The sequence below is a fragment of the Athene noctua genome, chromosome 22 (assembly GCF_965140245.1).
Source record: "Athene noctua chromosome 22, bAthNoc1.hap1.1, whole genome shotgun sequence".
Lineage (NCBI taxonomy): Eukaryota > Metazoa > Chordata > Aves > Strigiformes > Strigidae > Athene > Athene noctua.
The window spans coordinates 259,823-277,524 of NC_134058.1; the positions used below are offsets into that span (position 1 = coordinate 259,823).

General features: G+C 51.3%; 1 protein-coding gene across 6 annotated transcripts in view; it reads right to left on the minus strand.

Moving 5' to 3' along the window:
* Positions 1-17,702, minus strand: part of CAMTA1 (calmodulin binding transcription activator 1) — a 293,026-nt gene that overhangs the window by 51,508 nt on the left and 223,816 nt on the right. For all 6 annotated transcript variants that reach the window (XM_074924718.1, XM_074924719.1, XM_074924715.1 and 3 more), the window contains one exon: positions 8,224-8,377. In XM_074924718.1, the coding sequence (XP_074780819.1) occupies positions 8,224-8,377 (154 nt within the window). The remainder of the gene's footprint in view (positions 1-8,223; positions 8,378-17,702) is intronic.

Sequence of the window (17,702 nt, forward strand, 5' to 3'; positions counted from 1 at the left end):
AGGCCGGATAACTTGCAGAAATATTGTAAATAAGGTTTAGAAGTATTCTTCCTCATATCACTGTTTAAAGTGCTGTGGTTAGTTTAGTAATGAGTCCCTCTATGCTTGCTTGCAACCACATTTATTGTTATCGTACCCAACAGATTTTGCTTTCTAGTATGTTCACAATTTTGAATTTCCTCTTAACACTGAGAATCTGTTATTATGTCTAAGTTTTAAGTTTATATACGCTTACCACTTCAGTACCTCCACTCCCATTCACTGTATTATTCCAGGTACAGTAGTCTGTCACATGTGATGTTCTGCCTAATAAGCGATGTTCAAATAGCAGTTTTGCAAAAAATACACTGACAGTGAGATTAAAATGCAGTAACGTATTTGGAATACTTTCAGCTGCACTACATAAAGTTACTGAACCGTAGTTATTACTGAAAAACTTTAAGTTATTTCAGGTTACTTCAGAAACGTTTTGCTAAGAAGCGAGCTCACAGAGGTGCTGCCAGCTACAGAAAGTCCGTTTCACAGCAGTTTGCTCCCTACTGCTGCTGAATCCCGTCACGAGCGGCGCGTCCCGGGGGCTGCCCCTGGTGAGTGAGTCATGTCTCGTGGCTCATGTATTCCTGATGATGGTTCTTAAGTCTGACTCAAGCTGTGAGCTGGAAGCCAAGGGATAACGGACAGCTTTTCAGCTGGATACTTATAGTACCACGCCTATTATTTTCAGGTCCTTCCAGCATAACAAAGTCCCACTGCGGATCTCCTGCTGCTGAGGAATGGTCCTTCACCAGCCTTGCTCCGGCTGATCCGAAAGGGCTCCAGCTTCTGTCCACGTGGTGAGACTTTTTTTAGTGCTTATGCTCCCCGTATGTTATGAAGGTTATAAAATAAAAAGCCAGTGAAGGGTGACAGATTGCAAAAAAAGAATGTCTGGCTGCTTAATGCAAATTATCCACTATCTTGGCACATGCAATATGCAGATTTTCTCCCTCCCCTTTTAAAGAAAAACTCCTGTGAGCTGGTGAGTTGTTAGTACTGAATACCAAATACTATCAAGATGGCTTTTAACATGTCACGCTTGGCTTCCTGACACATAATGAATCAGCAGGAACGGCGATTTCTATAGGGAAGAAAGTGCATTATGAAAGGAAGGTTAATAAAAAGCATACACACACACTCTTCCTGTTTCTTAGTGGTTCAAAAAGTGAAACCTCTGTAGAACCACATCTGATTAAATATAGTCATAATGTAGGAACACAAAAAAAAAGGATAAAGACTGAAGCTTGACAGAAATTCTGGGAAGTACTTTAATCTCAATTTCTGTTCAGACTCCTCCTGCATTTCCTTATAATTTAAAATGGAAGCTGTGAGCTGCTCCAACACTTTGCAGTGGTACCACGAAGGGACTAACGGCTGCTGCCGGCCACACACCCTCCATGCAGCGCTGGGGACAGCTCCTGGTGTTTCCTGGGTGCGTGTAGAAGAGGAGTGAGGCTGGAGGAAGGTCCCTGATTCAGAGTGCTAATGCTGCTCCTAGCAGAAATGCCTCCAACCTCTCCCTGTGAGCATGGGCTCACACCTTTCTTCTTTCTTCCCTTTTGATGAAAGACAATAAAAATGACCTTCCAATATTGGCCCAGCGGTTCCCCATTCATTAGTGCTGTCAGGACTTTGACCATCATGAGCAAAGGAATGAAAAATGATCTGAATTACCAGCAAAAAGGCAACTCAGAAGCCAAAGGAAACTCGCACACAGAAAAATATGATTGTCCAGGTTTCTTACAGCACCCTGACCATGCCTTCTTCTGCTGCTGGTGGTGCTCTGTCCTCTAGTCACCAGCTCTGCAGACACCTTCCTCCTCCCCACCGCCTCGAGCCTCCTCGCCATCTCACCTTCACTGTACGGCCAACACCGCTCACAGCCAAAGCCTGACCACTTCCCTCTCTGTGGTTTCCTCCACTCTACGCAAAACTTGTCCCTAAAATACCTTCCCACGTTTAAATCTGACCGTTTCACCCTTTCTGAACGCTCTGACATTCCTCTTTGTCACTTTGTCCGTTTTACGGTTCCTGTTTCTGCTTCAAAGCTTGTTCTGTATCCCGTGCGTACGGCACAGCTTACCCGTACATGTACGCTACGCGATGAAGCCCTTCCCTGTGCCCTACGTGCTGCTCTTTGCCCAATTTTGACAGGCAAGGGCCCATCTTTTGTTTTTGACTAACAATGCTGTCATCTCCCACACGCTAAGTTGGAGAGACTGACAGAGCTGGAATATGTGGAACAAGCAGGGTCAGGTTTCTGTTTGCCTCTCCCTCCTGCTGGATCTCCGCTCGCTGCAAACCCGTGTCAGGGTCCTGCCCTCGGCCTCTCCCGAGCAAAACGCCTTCAAGAGCCCTGCAAGTGCTGACCTTATCGCCAGCGGGTCCTCTGTCCCCTGCCCTGCCGAGAGCCCGCCCCGCTTCCTATGACCCCTCCACCAAATGTTGACACTGGGAGGCTGTTTCCATGGTGATGGTCAATTGGAAATGGCAGCCTTGTCCCTTCAATTTTCAACGCGTTGGTGTTGACAGAAGTGGAGGCCTTGCTCCGATTTCTCACGTGGCAGGAGATTTCCATCAGATGGATCCCTCCGTACCCAGGCACCCACACACACAATCCAGCTTTGATTCGCCAGCCCTCCGCTTCCCCCCGTCGCTGGTTTGAAGGTTTCCTGAGCCCGCGCCGGGGAAGTTCACCTTGCACGTCGCCGTTTCCTCCTGACGCCTCCTGAATCTTAACGCCTTTGGGAGGACTCACGCAGGCCTTTCACCCCCGGCCCTTCCCCGAGGGTCGCTGCGGTGCGAGGGGGCGCGAGCGGCCGTCCGGGGGCGGCCGCGGCTCAGTCTCCCTCGAGGAGCCTCGCGGGGTGAGACCCTCCCGCGGCTGCCGGGAGCGAGCCGCTGGGACTCCGACCCGCAGCTGCTGCCATCTTCGCTCCCAGGCGCGACGGCCCTTTCGAGGCCGCTCACGCACAAGGGTCGGCGCCCGCTCTGCTGCCCCCCGGCCCCGGGGCTCCCGCCTCGGGCAGCGCCGACCGGGCCGAGGCGGCTGTGGCCGGGCCGCTGCCCCGCCGGCTCCCGCCGCCCGCGGCCGCCGGGGGGCGCGCAGGGCCCGGCCCGGCCCGGGGGGGGCGGACCCCCCCCCGGCCCCGCCCCGCCGCGCGCCGCCAGGTGGCGCCAGAGGCCAAGGAACGGGCGCGGCGGCGCGCGGGCGGTCACGTGGATCCCGCCGGGCGGCCCCGCCCCCCCCGGCGACCTTCGGGGCGTTTTGAGCCAAAAAAAATCTGATTTTGGGTGAAAAACCCTCCCGGGCGCGGCGCGCGAGGCCGCCCCGGCGCTCCCGGGCTGGTCCCTCGGCGGGCGGCCAGCGGCTTCCCCCAGCCACGCGCACAACTGCTTTTTTTTTTTTTTTTTTTACGTCCTGGCAGAGCTGCCAGGAGAAGGGGACCCCGCCTTGGTCGGTGCCCGAGTATACCGGGCCTGCCGCCGAGAGGGAGACGCCACACGAAGGGGGAGCAGGAAATAAAGGCTGGTGGGCCCGTGGCAGCTCTGTAATTGTAATTCTCCAATTAACTCTGCAGCTGGTTTAATATCCAGCCTTTAGGGGGACGGGAAGCTCTTTGGCTTAACTTTCCTCAAGTTAATTTCTGTCCCTGCCAGCAGCCCAGTCCACGCTGGACTACCAGCAACACCCAGCAGCAGGCACTGGGATATTCACCGTGACAGACGGAGCTGAAGGACCACCCGAAGCACCAGGTGGAAAACGGTTGCTAGTTTTGTTCTTTTGGCAAAAACCAGAACTCTCTACAGTAGGTAAAACTCACCCGCGAGGGAAACCCACGTTTCCCGAGAAGTGGCGCCCAGGGGCATGGGAACAAGCTCCTGGGGGCACGTAAAGGCACCACAGCCCCTCGAGGGAGAGGAGAGGTGCAGTTCCCACATGTGAGGTGCAGGGTCGAGGGATGCGCCGCGGTGAGAAACCAAACAGGCGGCTGATAGCGGCTGCACAGCTGGTGTGGGTGGGGGGATGCAAAGTCCAAGTGGCCGGGGGATGTAAGAACCTACCTAGCACCGACTACAGTATTCCCTTTCAGTGAGAAAACCCAGCCACTTACAGCAACACCTGAGTACTATCACAGCACAACCGGACATCTGCATTACTAAACCCAAACTCTTGAAGAATCTAAGTTACTTTTGTACGTGGAGGTCAGCTGGGACTCAGCTGGGAAGCTTCTGTTTCACTGAGGGCCCCTTTGTAGCTCTGACAGACCAGACGGGGAACAGTAAAAATCACCCCATGCAGCATTTTTGTACAACTGATCTTTTAAGATTAAAGATAAAAAAACCCTTCAACACGATTACTGAACACAATTTAAGTCGAGATAAAAAGATGCAACAGCTCCATTCTTCAAACCATATTAATGCTGATTACTGCTATTTAAACTTTGTTCTGGGCTACAAGCGTTTGATGCCCTCTCCAGCTGTGACGACACACGGATGCAGTTTCAGGTCACCTCCAAGAGCCCTGATGGTTTCATTTACACAGAACAGAGAGAGTTGGTGACTCCAGGGGAGAGGCAAGAGCTGCCAATGCCCCAAGGTGTTAAGTCTGACGGGTGCCATGTGAAACCTCCAGTTTCCCCAGCTGTGGCTGCGGGCGGGCGGCACGGGCAGGAGCAATCAGTTTCCAAGCAGCAGAGGAATGAAAAAAGCTTTTTTCCGAAAGAAAGATAGTTCTTAATTATAGTGGACCCGAAACAAGGATTGCAACGTAGCACCAGCTGTGAGCTTGTAACTCATACTTTGCCAGCTGAGGGATGAGAAAGCCAAAAGGGGATGATTTGGAGAAACCCCCAACATGAGCTGGCCCACGATTTGCTGATCATATGGAGTTTATATACAGAATTCTGCTGTGCTGGATTCTGCCACTGCATTTTGCTTTTACCACCAGATGCCTCTAAGGACATCTGCTAATCTGTTCAGAGAAATCTCAAAGCACGACTGTAACGGGGCACAAGAGGGGGGAAAAATTGAAAGCAATGCCAAATTGAGGCCCATTCTTCATACCAGGCATCCTGAAATGACTTACAGGTGTCTCAGACAACATTCCGGCAGAATTTTAATGTATTATCGCCATTCATTTTGCATGAAAGGTTGCATTCAGACAGAGGCAACACACATGACAACCCTTTTGATTCAGACAACCAGTTTGGACGCTGCTGACAGCCACATTATTGCAGATCTTCCATCAGCAGTGGGACGTTTCTGTGGAGGCTTCACAGCCCTCCCTGTGCTCCCTGACCACGCTTACACCTGGAAGACACGGCGCCCACCTCCCAGCCTGGAAGGAGGGAGGAATCCTCCTGCTGGAGGTCATGAACAGAGTGTCCAGCCCTTCCAGGCTTGTCCGCCTCGCTCTCAAGGACTGACAGACCAAGGTCTGACAAGCCAACAGTGACAGTCCAGGCACGACGAGCAGGAGGTCACGGATGTCCCAGCGTGAAGGCAGGTGACAAAAACTGAAAATCCAAAGCCCTGAAAACTGGAGACAGGCTGATTACCTCGTTATTTACAGTCTCAACCCAGTTGAAGATGTTGAAAAAACCCCAAATCCTCAGAGCATCTGCAGCGAGTATTTACCTTCCATGGATGTTCAGGTGGGTTAACTTCAGTCTCTTCATCAGTTCGCAGCCCAGCTAGGTTGGAACGAAACGGTGTTTCCATAAAGCTCTCGGAGCTGTATGGCCACCCGGAAAAGGTTATTTCCTCATCCATAACCACCAGCACAAGCACAGTCACAACATCAGGAGAAACCACCCCTGAGGCCAGTCAAGCAGCTCTGGGCCCGCAGAGGACTCGGATGAGACCAGGGCAGGAGGAGCCACCGCCCAGCAGCCAGAGACGCGGTCGGGGCCCAGGAGCCTGGGCCCGTCCCGGACGCTGCTGAACTCTTGCTGAGTCTGGACTGATGGTGGAACGATGCAGCGGGGAAGGAAGAGGGGGCTGAGTGAATTACGGGTGCAAGAAACGAGAACAAACTCTCTGCTCATCCCAGTCAGGGTCTCTCTGCATTTCAGGAAAACCAGTTTGATATATTTATCTGGCTCGGACTCTCAGACTGATGCCTCTCTCCCTGCCAGCCATCTGCCACATCACTTGTAGTTCTCCAGGCACACATGGCCAAGAGAACGTGCTCCCAGCCTTTGGCTGCCACACCACTGACTCTCCGCTATCCGAGATTCTGACAGAAAACCTTCAACACAGAGGTCAAAAGCTTTAACACCTGACTCTGGCCCAGGCTGAGCAGGACTTGAACAAACAGCGCTTGTTCTCAGCGAGTCAAGAACTGGACACTCTCACCAACCTCCGACCAGGAGGCGGCATTTTCCCCAAAGGCAGAACTAGTACCAGCATCTCCTCCTAGTTCTGAATGACACCAGTGCTCTGAAACTGGATGCAGAAACCTCCCTGCAGGTACAGGATTTGGCCTTGGACCTCCAGGCACAGCCTGGCTCTATCAACACTAGCTTGTCTGAAATGTGAAGTTCTTATGGAAAATGGCAACCAAGAAAACAAAACCAACAAAAGCCTCACACAGCTTCCAAGACCAGGGGAATAAAACTAGATGAACTGCAACACAGAACAGGTAAGAGGGTGAGACTGTCACTTCACCAGCAACACCACGCACAACGCTTTGATTAAGTCATTGACAAATCTGCTTTAGGGCAGAGAAATTTGGAAACATCAGGCAATCAAACTGTGAAGTCTGTGAAAGAATGTGATTAATGCAAAAATGTGATGAAACTAATGCGCTTGGCTGCAGGATTTCATGGCACACCCAATACTGGAACCAAATGTGATGGCTTCTTGGCGAGCAGTGCCCCTCTGTGTTCCCTGAACACGGTTATCTGTGTCCTCTTTGTTTTCTAGGTCTGATCAGAATCTAAAGCTTTTTATTTTAGCTACATTTCTAAGGATGCGTTTCCTAGGATATGTACCCATAAACAGAGACGTGTACATGCATATATACTCTGAATAATTGTGCAGAATTTCACTCTTCCCTCCTGAGACATAAAAGAGCCAAGTGTTATTAAATTTACGGCGAGTTTGTTGTAGTTTTCACATAATTTTCTTGATGCACTGCAGATTTTTTAACAGGCTGCCACTTCCTCTCCTGTTTAATGTTAAGGTACTTGTCCAGTCTCAGCTACACCTTCAACATCTTCTATTTCTGTCTAAGGTTATTGGTCCCAGGGGCAATATTCTGTTTAGCAAATGTGTCATATTCTCTCTTCTCTTCTGCTTGTCTTCTGCCCTCCAACTTTGTGTGGAAAAGGAATACATGGGCCTGCAGAGCTCGGGATGCATCAAAGGAGCAGTGCAAACTCGGATTCCTAATGCTGCGGTCAGCGTGAGGCTGATCTTTCACTGATGGCTGAGACACATCAGAACGTGCTTCGTGTCTGCGACCTCCAATTATGGAAAGCTGGGCATGACACCAGCCTCCGGCTGCGGGCAGGGGTGAGGCAGAAAAGCAGAACTGGTATTTGTTGACTCAGATGAAAGGACCTAGATTTGCCATTGTGGCTCCTGCAGTTAATTTTCTCCTGCTTACAGACCCACGCTATGCCTCGTCTTTCTCTCATTGCAAAAAGGCGTCTGCCTGCACACTGGGACGTGTTCTCCGGGGGAAGACACGCAAGGTCACGGCGACGCAAGAGAAAACGTTACACTCCAGGCAGATGCAGAGAGGTCCGAGGAACTGCCTGTTTGCAGAGCAAACCTCCCCGGCCTGCTCCTCAGACTGCGAAGTTCAGAGCTGCAGCGAACGAACGACACCCGCCCGAAGCGCTGGGCTCCAGCAGCAGCGGCTCACCCCGACCCGGCACTGAGCCCCGGGGGCACGGAGCCCTGGGGGCACCTACCTGCCAGCACTGAGAAGGCTCCTTCGAGTTTTTTTCCAGTGCGTGGAGGGGACACGGCCCTGTCTGGGGCAGTCTGGGCAGCTCTCGTACCCACACATCCCAAAGTGCTCGATATTAGGAGGAAAGGAAGTGAACGCAGGCGCAAGGTGAGTTTGATGGTGACAAATGTCTCCTTCACGGCGATGGCGGGCGGCAGCGAGACACTGTACTGCAAACTAACCCTCTATAAAGTACAAGAGCAAAAAAGCCTCCAGATACTCACACATCGGTTTTAGCTGTCCGATGAGTTCCTCTTTTGTCCACTTCGCCCACTCCTTCTTGTCTGTGTTTATTGAGCACAAGATGGGGCCGCATGGCTTCCCGCAGTCCTCGATGGCAGGGACGTTCAGGTAGTGCACCAACACGATGTCTGGGTTCTGTGGGGAGAGCACAGCAAAAGTGACATTGTCGAGCCTCTGCCCTGCTCAGGGCTCTCTGCAATTACCTTCCTTATTAAAACTGTGACAGAAAGCAGCGTAACTAGATCCCAGTATGTACCAGATTTCCCCGAGATCAGAGCTGCTCTTGAAAAGAGGCAGCAAGAGACAAGGCAGGGCAGAGTCTGCATGCAGCTCCCCCCACCCCGAGCGCCCTTTCCTTGCATCGCTCCTGCTCCCCTCGTGCGCTCAGGGAGAATTTATTTTTCAACCCATACAACACCGAATACTTGCACAAGTCCTGCAAATACCAGCTGCAACAAACACCGGGTAATTTGTTTTGGTTTAAGGGACCTGTGGTCTGTTTGGTCCAGTGCTTTCATCAGTTCTGGTCCACATCAGGCTCTTTCCAATACACAGGAATCCACCCGAGAGCATCAGTAACAGCCACGCTTTCGGTACGGTGGCAGAAAGAGGGAGGAAAAAGCCGAGGGAGCTCACAGAGCGCCCCAAGGACAGGCTCTTTGCAGCCAAGCCCAAAATTTGTCTTTGGAAGATCCTGCAGCTTTGGGATGAGAACAGCTGTGGAAGGTCGGGGCTGGAGGAGAGCCTGCCCTGTGCAGAACAACTGCAAGGTGCTTCCTCCCGCAGGGCCGTTCCTGCTCCCCTCGGCCCGGGCACCTCGGTACGGGGCTGAGAGGGGGGACACAACGCTGCTTTGACGCACTGCGGCGCCGTCCCACTGACACAGACGTTTCAAGTAGGGAGCTGAGCAGCGTGTTACCACCCTGCGAGTAAATGAATCATCTTAACAACAGCAACAGAAACAACTCTGCTAGTTTCCCAACAGCATCCCAGGGAGATTGTACAATAGATAATAACAAGATTGAGAAGCTGATTTCTTTCCCTTAAGTCATTTACTCTTAAGTTCACAAACTTTAATGACTGCTTTGGAATTATTTATAAAAATAAATAGGATAATGGTGTAATTAAAACTCTAATGTTTCATTAATGCTGTTAGAGCCCTGTTCTGAGTGGGAGAGGGAACACAAGCCATCACTGGTTCACAAAGGTTGTGCTAATGGGATCACTTGTTTCTGAAACCCGCAGAGGCCTGGAGCCATGCGCAGACACCCGCACTGAGGACAGACACAACACCCGCACCGAGGACACCCCAGCAGAAGGCAACTTCTGATGGTGAAACACCGCGCTGAGGCCGGGCAGCAGCACCCAGAGCCAGCCCTGGGCAGGGCCACGCTGGCCGTGATGGGCACGGGGTGACTGCACACCCCCAGCACCTCTGCGTGTCCCTGAGACAAGGGGGCAGCGGTCACGTCTCCCAGCGCCTTGCCAAGGGGGTGCCGGCAGCTGGCCGAGCCCCTTCCCGTGGCGCCCGCAGCAGCCCCCCCGTGCGCCTGTTCCCCCTCCCCTGCAGTCCCTCACGCGGGGACGCAGCCGGGCTCCGGACACCAGGCGCGTCCCTCCGGCTGGAGGAGAAGCTCACTAACGTCAGGAAGACACACAGGCAGGAACTTGCGTTCCTCCTTCCCCTTCTGTTGATGAAAACTGCAAGCGTGGGATTTTCAGTGAGGATTCTGTGAGGCTGCAGCATTAAATTCTCTATTAGAGAGTTGTACTGCACAGGGAAGAGGCAAGGAACCTGCTAAGGAAGTGCTAACAACTTATTTCAGAGCAGCTTTGTAAAGGGCTAAAGCAAAGAAAACCATCAGCTCTATTCCCAGGATTCTCCTGGAGACAAACAATTGGATTCTTTATGTTCTGGTTTTACACACTGAAAACTGTCCATTCCACAGGGCACATCTGCCCCAGACGAGACACAGCCAGAGGAGGACATGTTAAAGCACCGTGTCCTCTCCTTCACACTGCAGTGCGAGTCCTCAGCTCACCACGCAAAACGGAGCCACATTTTCCTTTCAGCCTTCCTGTTTCACCCTTTGAAGGTGACAAAGGTGACAGTCGGGGCAGCCGAGCCACATCCAACGCAAGAAGACGTCGCTGCTCAGAACCGGGGAGGTGATGACGGGAAGTCTGAAACATTACGGTCCTCATGCAGAATTCAGAAAATACTCAGATAATAAAAACGATTACCTTTACACTCAAATAGTCTCCATCAGCTAATTTAACGTAATTAGTGACTTAGAAGATGAAGTAATAAAAAGTAATATGCTTCAGAGATTTCGTGTAAAGACACCTCTTGCTCTCAGAGCAGTTTCAAAGAGAGCAAGGACACGCTGCTGCCGCGGCCTTGCGCGACTCGGCAGTTCCGCAGATGCTTCTGCCTTCGTTTCAGATAAACCGTATTTTTCACAGCCTGATGGTGCCTGTTTGTCACCAGGCAAGTCAGGGTGACGGGGCTTCCCGGCTTCACTGCAGCAGGAGCAAGTGGACCTCAGCAGTGGACTGGCACTGGAGTTCATGCTGTTTATATATAAGAGCATATAAAATAAACACAATGCCAACAGGCTGCCTCCTTATGTCTCCATCTAAAAGTTGACCTCTCCTTGGCAAGTCTCATAAATGCCAATCTACCCGGCAAACTGAAATGTTCTGACACAAATTATGAGAATACGTATGTTTTGGAAAACTCTAGATCAGCAGAGAATTGCTATTTCTTTGTGGAGACCCACCCACAGAACAAGAGAGATGTGAAAGGCTAAAAGAAAAATTACAGATGGAATTTCCATGCAGGAAACGTGCCAGGACAATGGACGTGCCCTTCCCCTGGGCAGCCGGGAACTCCTCCGGGGAGCCCCGGACCAGGCTGCAGGCAGCTCTGGAAGCGTCTGTCAGGAATCCCCCCGCGACTTCGGCGCCCAGAGCCTCTGCGGAGCTGCGCCGCTCCCCGCGCCGCCGCCCCCGACCCGGCATCAGGCGCCTCTCCTCGGGCGGCGGGGGCTGGCTCCCCCATCCCTGGCGCTGCAGGGTAAGCAGGAGGCGGCGTGGGAAGTGGTTAAAAAAACCCACAAAAAGCTGTTGGTTTTGATAAAGAAAAATGCAGCTGCAACATCTGTCCGACTCTTGTTTGCAGCTTCATCAGCACTAAGTGGTCAATAAATCAGACTGGCATGGCGTTACATTTCTTCCATGGCTTAACCATTAATCTCATGAAAAATGAAGGAGAAAAACTATGTGATAGTGAAAGTGTATACATTATCCAGAAAGTAATAATAACACGTAATGGCACTGCAGACCTCCCTCCCAGCGTGATTGCTGGAGCAGCGATGCAGCCTCCCTGCGCTACCCGCTACACACGATTTAAATTAACCAAGTAAATCAGCTATTGTTTGTTCCACCAGCCCGCTCCATGTTTATACATTCCACATTAGCAGCAGCAGCTGAAACAAGCCGGGCTGCTCCAGCTCCCCCGTTCTGGCAGGCGGGGAGGGTAGAAACGCAGAGAACGCGCGCCCAGGCTGCGAGGGGGGGACAGGCCAGGCCCAGGGCACGTCGGGTGCTGCCGGCGCTCCGGGACGCGGGGAACCCTTCTCTCATCTCAGCAACCACCCTCTGCCGCTCGTTACTGCCCCAAGTCAGCCCCCACGCAAGAGGAAGTCTCCCTTCTCCCAAAGCGTGCTTTTTTTTGTTCCGTTCTTTTTTTTTTTGTAAAAAAAGCAGAAGTCAAAAGCCATTTCCAGCAGCTTTCAGCTGCTCCTCGGCTGCTCCGCAATGGCAACCAGCTCAAGGCTAAATCTCACTGGCCGGGGCTTCCAAATCACCAATGACCACAGCTAAAGGTACTTTATTCCGAAAAATACCTCTGAGCTGGAAGTTTTGCATTTGTACTCCCTGCTGGCAGGATGAAAGGAAATAAATCACCCTCGGGGACGATGAGCATCGGTGAATTTAGTCCCAGCCACCCTGCAGGGGGATCACGCCCAAGCACAGCCCTGGGCCCCGGGAGCACCCGCCATCAGCTCGGCCCTGCTCCCGGCCAGTCGCTCTCGCTGCATACCCGCGCTGTCCCTGTCGTGTCGAACTTGCTCAGGACTAGGCGTTATTAAAAACACGGAAGGTGAAACAGCCTTTTCCAGCCCCAATGGCTAAACCGCGAAGCAAGGGGGCAGAAGGAACAGAGGAGCATGGCAGGGGGATGCAGAGGCAGCTCCTAGGCCCCTTCCCTCTCCTTTCACCCTCTAAATTATAAAATGTTTTTTTCTTTTCTGATGGCTACTCATTTATGAGGTTTACTATGTATTCCCCAAACCATCCAAAAGGTTGAAAAGGGAACATAATTCCCATCCATTGCTGTGGGGTGACTGGATTAATACCTGACAGATTATCACCCAGAAAAAGATAATACAAGGGTTTCCGTGGTTATGAGAGGCGGCTGTTATGGGATGCTGCAGTACCCACAGGTAACTCGGAGACCGGTACTGGGAGCGTCTGTGTATCATCCAGACATTAGCTAAAACCAGACCAAGGAATGAAGCCACTCCCAGACATACGGAGCTGCAGATCACAGAATCTGCTATTTTTAGCAGTGTCTATCTGGAGGGTTTCCTCCAGATTTTTAATGGTTTGAGAGCAGAGCCTGGGATACCTCAAGTACAAGGCGTGAACACAGACACAGAAAGTAATGGGATTTTTTTCTTTCCAGAGACTAAATGCTAGCTTTGGACAAGATTACTGGTTTGAATCCCAGTAATTTCGTTATCCTTGAACTAATTTCTAATTGAGGTCACGCTATGGAAGGCAACCTGGCAGCTGATCCATTAGAATATATTAGTCTTCCACACTAACAGTGAAAGCCAAAAAATCTAACATTGACTTTAAACGCATAACCCATCGCCTTATGTTATCTTGAGCCGGGCATGTTTAATTATGGAGAACGAGACAATTAAGAGATACACAGCATAGCCCTGGCACCCAAGAGTTGAAGCACCAGAGCACCTGGAAGAGCAGGGGACCCCAGAGCCAGAGGCAAGAGCAGAACCTGCAGAACAGGATCCCTTCTGCTGGGAAATCCATTTTAGCCTGTACAGTTCTTTGAATTAACCTCATATCCTCTGCCTCCAGCTGCGTGAAAGAGCTGGTGGAACTTATGTCCCTTCAAAAGCTCCCTCAGGAGGAGAGGACACCTGGGGTTAGCCAGGCAGAGAGAGACATCAGTGCATAGATGGTTTTAAACCTGGTTAAATCAGCATCCTGATATTCCCTGCAATTGTTTTAAAGGGAATAAAGATTTAATAGGGCTGTATGCTTTATAATGTGCTCCCCAGTTCCTCTTCAATACCTTGGTAAGGGAAGATAGAATGTAATCAGCAAAGTAATTGTACTCTGTTCTATATTTCATGTCTCAGAAGAATGACTAGGTGGTATAGAGCCACTGCAGGGCAGGGTTTGGATTGGAAAAATATAGGTTTTCCTTTAATTATTTTATTTTAAAATCCTTCTTTATCTTTCTTCTTCTTCTCGATGCTCCTGGTGTCCCTTGATAACCCGCAGGTTTCTCTCAGTGACAAGCAGGGCCTGTCCCATCCCTACGACACGGGCAAACCCCCGCAGCTGCTGGGGCGTGTTGCTCCCAGGTCCCTGATGAGGAGCCAGCCTGGGAGGAGCATCCGCGGCCGAACCGCTGGTTTGTCCCCCGCGTGCTGGCGGGGACGCCCGACCATGAACAGGAGTGAGAGCCCGTCCCCAGCACCCTCTCCTGGAGGCTTGTGGAAGATCTCCAGCAGAGCTGAATTCAGAGGCACCCACCAGACAACCTCGGGAGAAGGCAGGAGGGGAGTGGAAACAGTCCTAAAGTTTTTTCTCCCCCTTAGAAGAAAGGTCCAGGATGGTGTTCAGGATACCGCAGTACAGGTGGTTTGATTTGAACTGCCCCAAGACAACCCCAGAAACGAGCGGAGTGCCGTCCAGGGAAGAGTCAGAAATCTCTGAATAAGCTTTTCTTTGTAGGTGAGCCTGGCAGCAATCCCGCGGGGCTACAAACAGCACGTGGGTCAGCCTGGTCATCGCCAGGCAGCCTTTAAATAGTGCAAGCAGCAAAGTAAGAGAGTCTTAGTATAGAACAAATACCAAACACTTACTAATACATCATCAAATGTGATATATTTGAAGGTATTTTATATACAAAGAGCCACCTCCCAATACTCCTGGGAATGGTGTTTATTTAACATGCACTTTGAAAGATACAGTGAAATACAGCACTGTAATTCTTGGCCTCCAAAGTTCCCAAAAGAAATTGATTTCCAAGTCGCTTATTATCTTTCATAGCAATAGCTCTTGTGCGAGTAAAAGGTACAACAGAAGGACGATACCACACAACTGGAAGCGTGCAGCAAAATAAAACAAAAGGCACTTCTCTTTCTCACACAGGTATTATTCTTCCGGACAATGGAAATTTCTTTTCATCTGTGTCACTGCTCCCAGCTGGAAGCTTTAATTTACACGGGTGGCTGACAGGGACAAGATAATTCTGCCACAAGCTGGGACTGCTTTTGTTTATCTAGAAACACCCAGCGGAGCCGGTGGTGCTGACGCGGGAGTCCCGTGTCCTGGTGCCTGGGGACAGAAACATGGCAGGGCATTCTCCTGCTTATTGCTCTGGAGCCACAAACTCACCGGAGGCCACAGAGCATTCGCCTGGGAAGGGCCAAGGAGAGCCGAGTCTGACCCCAACGCTCACGGCGTTGGGAACACCCTGACCCCACGTCGCCTCTGCTGCGGCTCCGGCCGACCTGCGCAGGGTTTTCTCTGGGAATGGTGCCGGGCTCCAGACCTCAAACCACTGAGCAAGGCAGAGCAGCTGAAGAAGCCAAACCCATGGTTTTTACTGCTTTCCACTCAACCCTTTCTGACTGTACATCTGGATTCTTGCAAGACCAGCCTGCGACTTCAACAGCCGTTGAACTGGAGGTGTCCGGGCAGCTGTTGGAGCCCATTTAACAACCTCCCAGAGCTGCGCCAGCGCGCATGGACAGAAACTTAACCATGGTAAAAGCATGCAGAGAAAACTTAGAGACAGCAACTTGCCCTACTTTGGATTGCTCAGAGACACTCTTAACACACACCCTGCTCGGGAAAACCACACAACAACAGCAATGGATGCATTTAACCCAGCTGCTGCATCTAGTATCGACTGTCTTTTCAGGGAGAGAAATTTGTCATGGAAATCATCAAAGCATCTCCTCCTCCTTTGCCACTTGCTCTCTCCGGTTGTCCAAGGTTTTACAGCTCATTCTGCAAAAGCCTTAAGGTTCCTCAGACAGTAACTCTAAGGGCAAAGCAAAGGTTTCTTTGGGTTTGAATTCCTTTGGGGTACTCTTCCTGACAAATGGGGCTTATTACAGACATACAAACTCCTTGCTATTCTGTGCATATACTGCTCCTCCAACTCTCCACTTCTGAAGACTGACACTTAAACAATCCCTCTACGTTTTCTTATATTAAACCTGCATATTGCAACCACTTCCAGAACAGTCCAATTTCTTCTGCTTGGAAAGTGGTGCAGAGAAGACAACCAAAGCCATCTTATATTTCAAAGTGTCCTGCACTTGAATCGTGCTTTTCATTTTCAGAACATCCCACAGAATTTGCTAACCGATACAGCTGAAGTTATATACTGGGATTACTTAATAACAGAACAGCTCTTTCTAGGGTAAAACAAAGCAGACGCTTGCTAGCACACACAGTGTCAGTGAGGAACCTCACGGCCACCAAAGCTGCCGAGGAAGAGCGTAGCTCTGCCCTGCAGCTTCACTGGCAGTTCAAAACTACGCTGGGGTATCCACGCAAACATGAACAAAGCCGTGTCAAATCAGCACATACAAATGTGAGTGTCAGGGTGCTGAGTAGGATGTAAGGGTGCCAGCCCCTCTGCAGGCTGCTACTCCGTGAAAGATTTGCTACTGCATCCAGACTGTTCTTCCCCAACAAGCGTAGCCAGAGATCCCCCAGCTGACATTTGCGAGGACTTTTTATTTTCTTCATTCTGAAGTACAGAATCTCCTCTCCCTCTTTCTGTTTTTATCACAACCTTTACATGGGAATTCTGTCATTGCATTTCAAAGGGGCTCAGACAGAGCTAAGCTCCAAGCACTTCCAGCCTCATCACCTTCCAGAAATGCCAACATTATAAAGCATGCCCCAAGTGGCTTCTGTCCTTTCCCAGCTCACCCAGGCCAGGGATGCAACAATAGCTGGTCTGAAATAAGAAGAAATTTTAGTTTCAAAGCTCTGCTGACATTCACCAAGTGCTTTCAAAGTTTATATCAACAGAATGCACTGCTTCAAATTCTGGTCTGATGCAGATGGTGCAAGCTTGCTCTCTCATGTGCTGATGGCCTAGTTTGCCTCAATAACACTATTGACTTTTAAATATTAATGCATTTCTGTGAATTAAGAAGAGTTTGATGTGTACCTGAAGATACCTCACTTTTTATTTTTTTAATTGGCATTGTTGTAGGCGGACCAAGTAATAGGAGGCTGACATTTCCAAATACCAAATGAGAAAACCCCAGGACAACGTACCCCGAGCTCGTGATAAGCTCTCCCTCCAGAGACATGCTGTCCCTCAGTGCTGCTCCTGGAGCTCCACCAAGCGCCAAGTTATTTTTGTATGTATGCAAATGCATTAAAATCATCTGGAAGCTGATAGTCCCTCAAACCCCGTGTAGACTCCCCACGGCAGCAGCACGTGGGCATCAGCAGGCAGGAGGGGGGATGTAGGACTGGGGCTGCACCCCAGGGGCTGCTCAGGCGTCAGATGGAGACCAGCCACCAGCCGCTTCGCAGGGCGCCGCGGGCCCCCAGCCCCACACAACCCTGCGCCCCAAGCAGAAAGGTGGGTTTCTGCAGCGCCGGGGGTGGGGGCAGCTCCTGCCGTGTCCGGGGGTCATGCCAGGTAGGGGGCTCTGCCCGTGGCCAGGCATCCGGAGGACGGGGACGCTCCAGCGCCTCTCCTTGGGCAGGAGGGACACCCTGTAGAGCCCTGCTCTCTCCTACGTGAGCACCCCTTAGTGTTGGCTGGGCCAGGGGACGGGCTTTGGCACGGCCAGGGGGACACGCTGCCCCTCCCCGCCCCGGCCAGCCCGCGGCCCTCGCCCCCCGCGCACAGCGCAGCCGGAGCAGGGCCACGGGGCTCCGGCGGCCTGAAGGGACGCAGCCGTGACCTCGATACCGCCCCGAGGAACAGGAGATAAACTGACTGTTCCACACAGCCTATACAGTACATGGTAAGCCAACGAGTCCTTTTTATTTCTATTCTTTGCTCTCGCTCTGAAGGCTTTGTCATTTATAGCTTCTTTAAATTTGTTACTTTTGATATCAGTGACTGGTAATACAATTCCCGCAGGAAGAA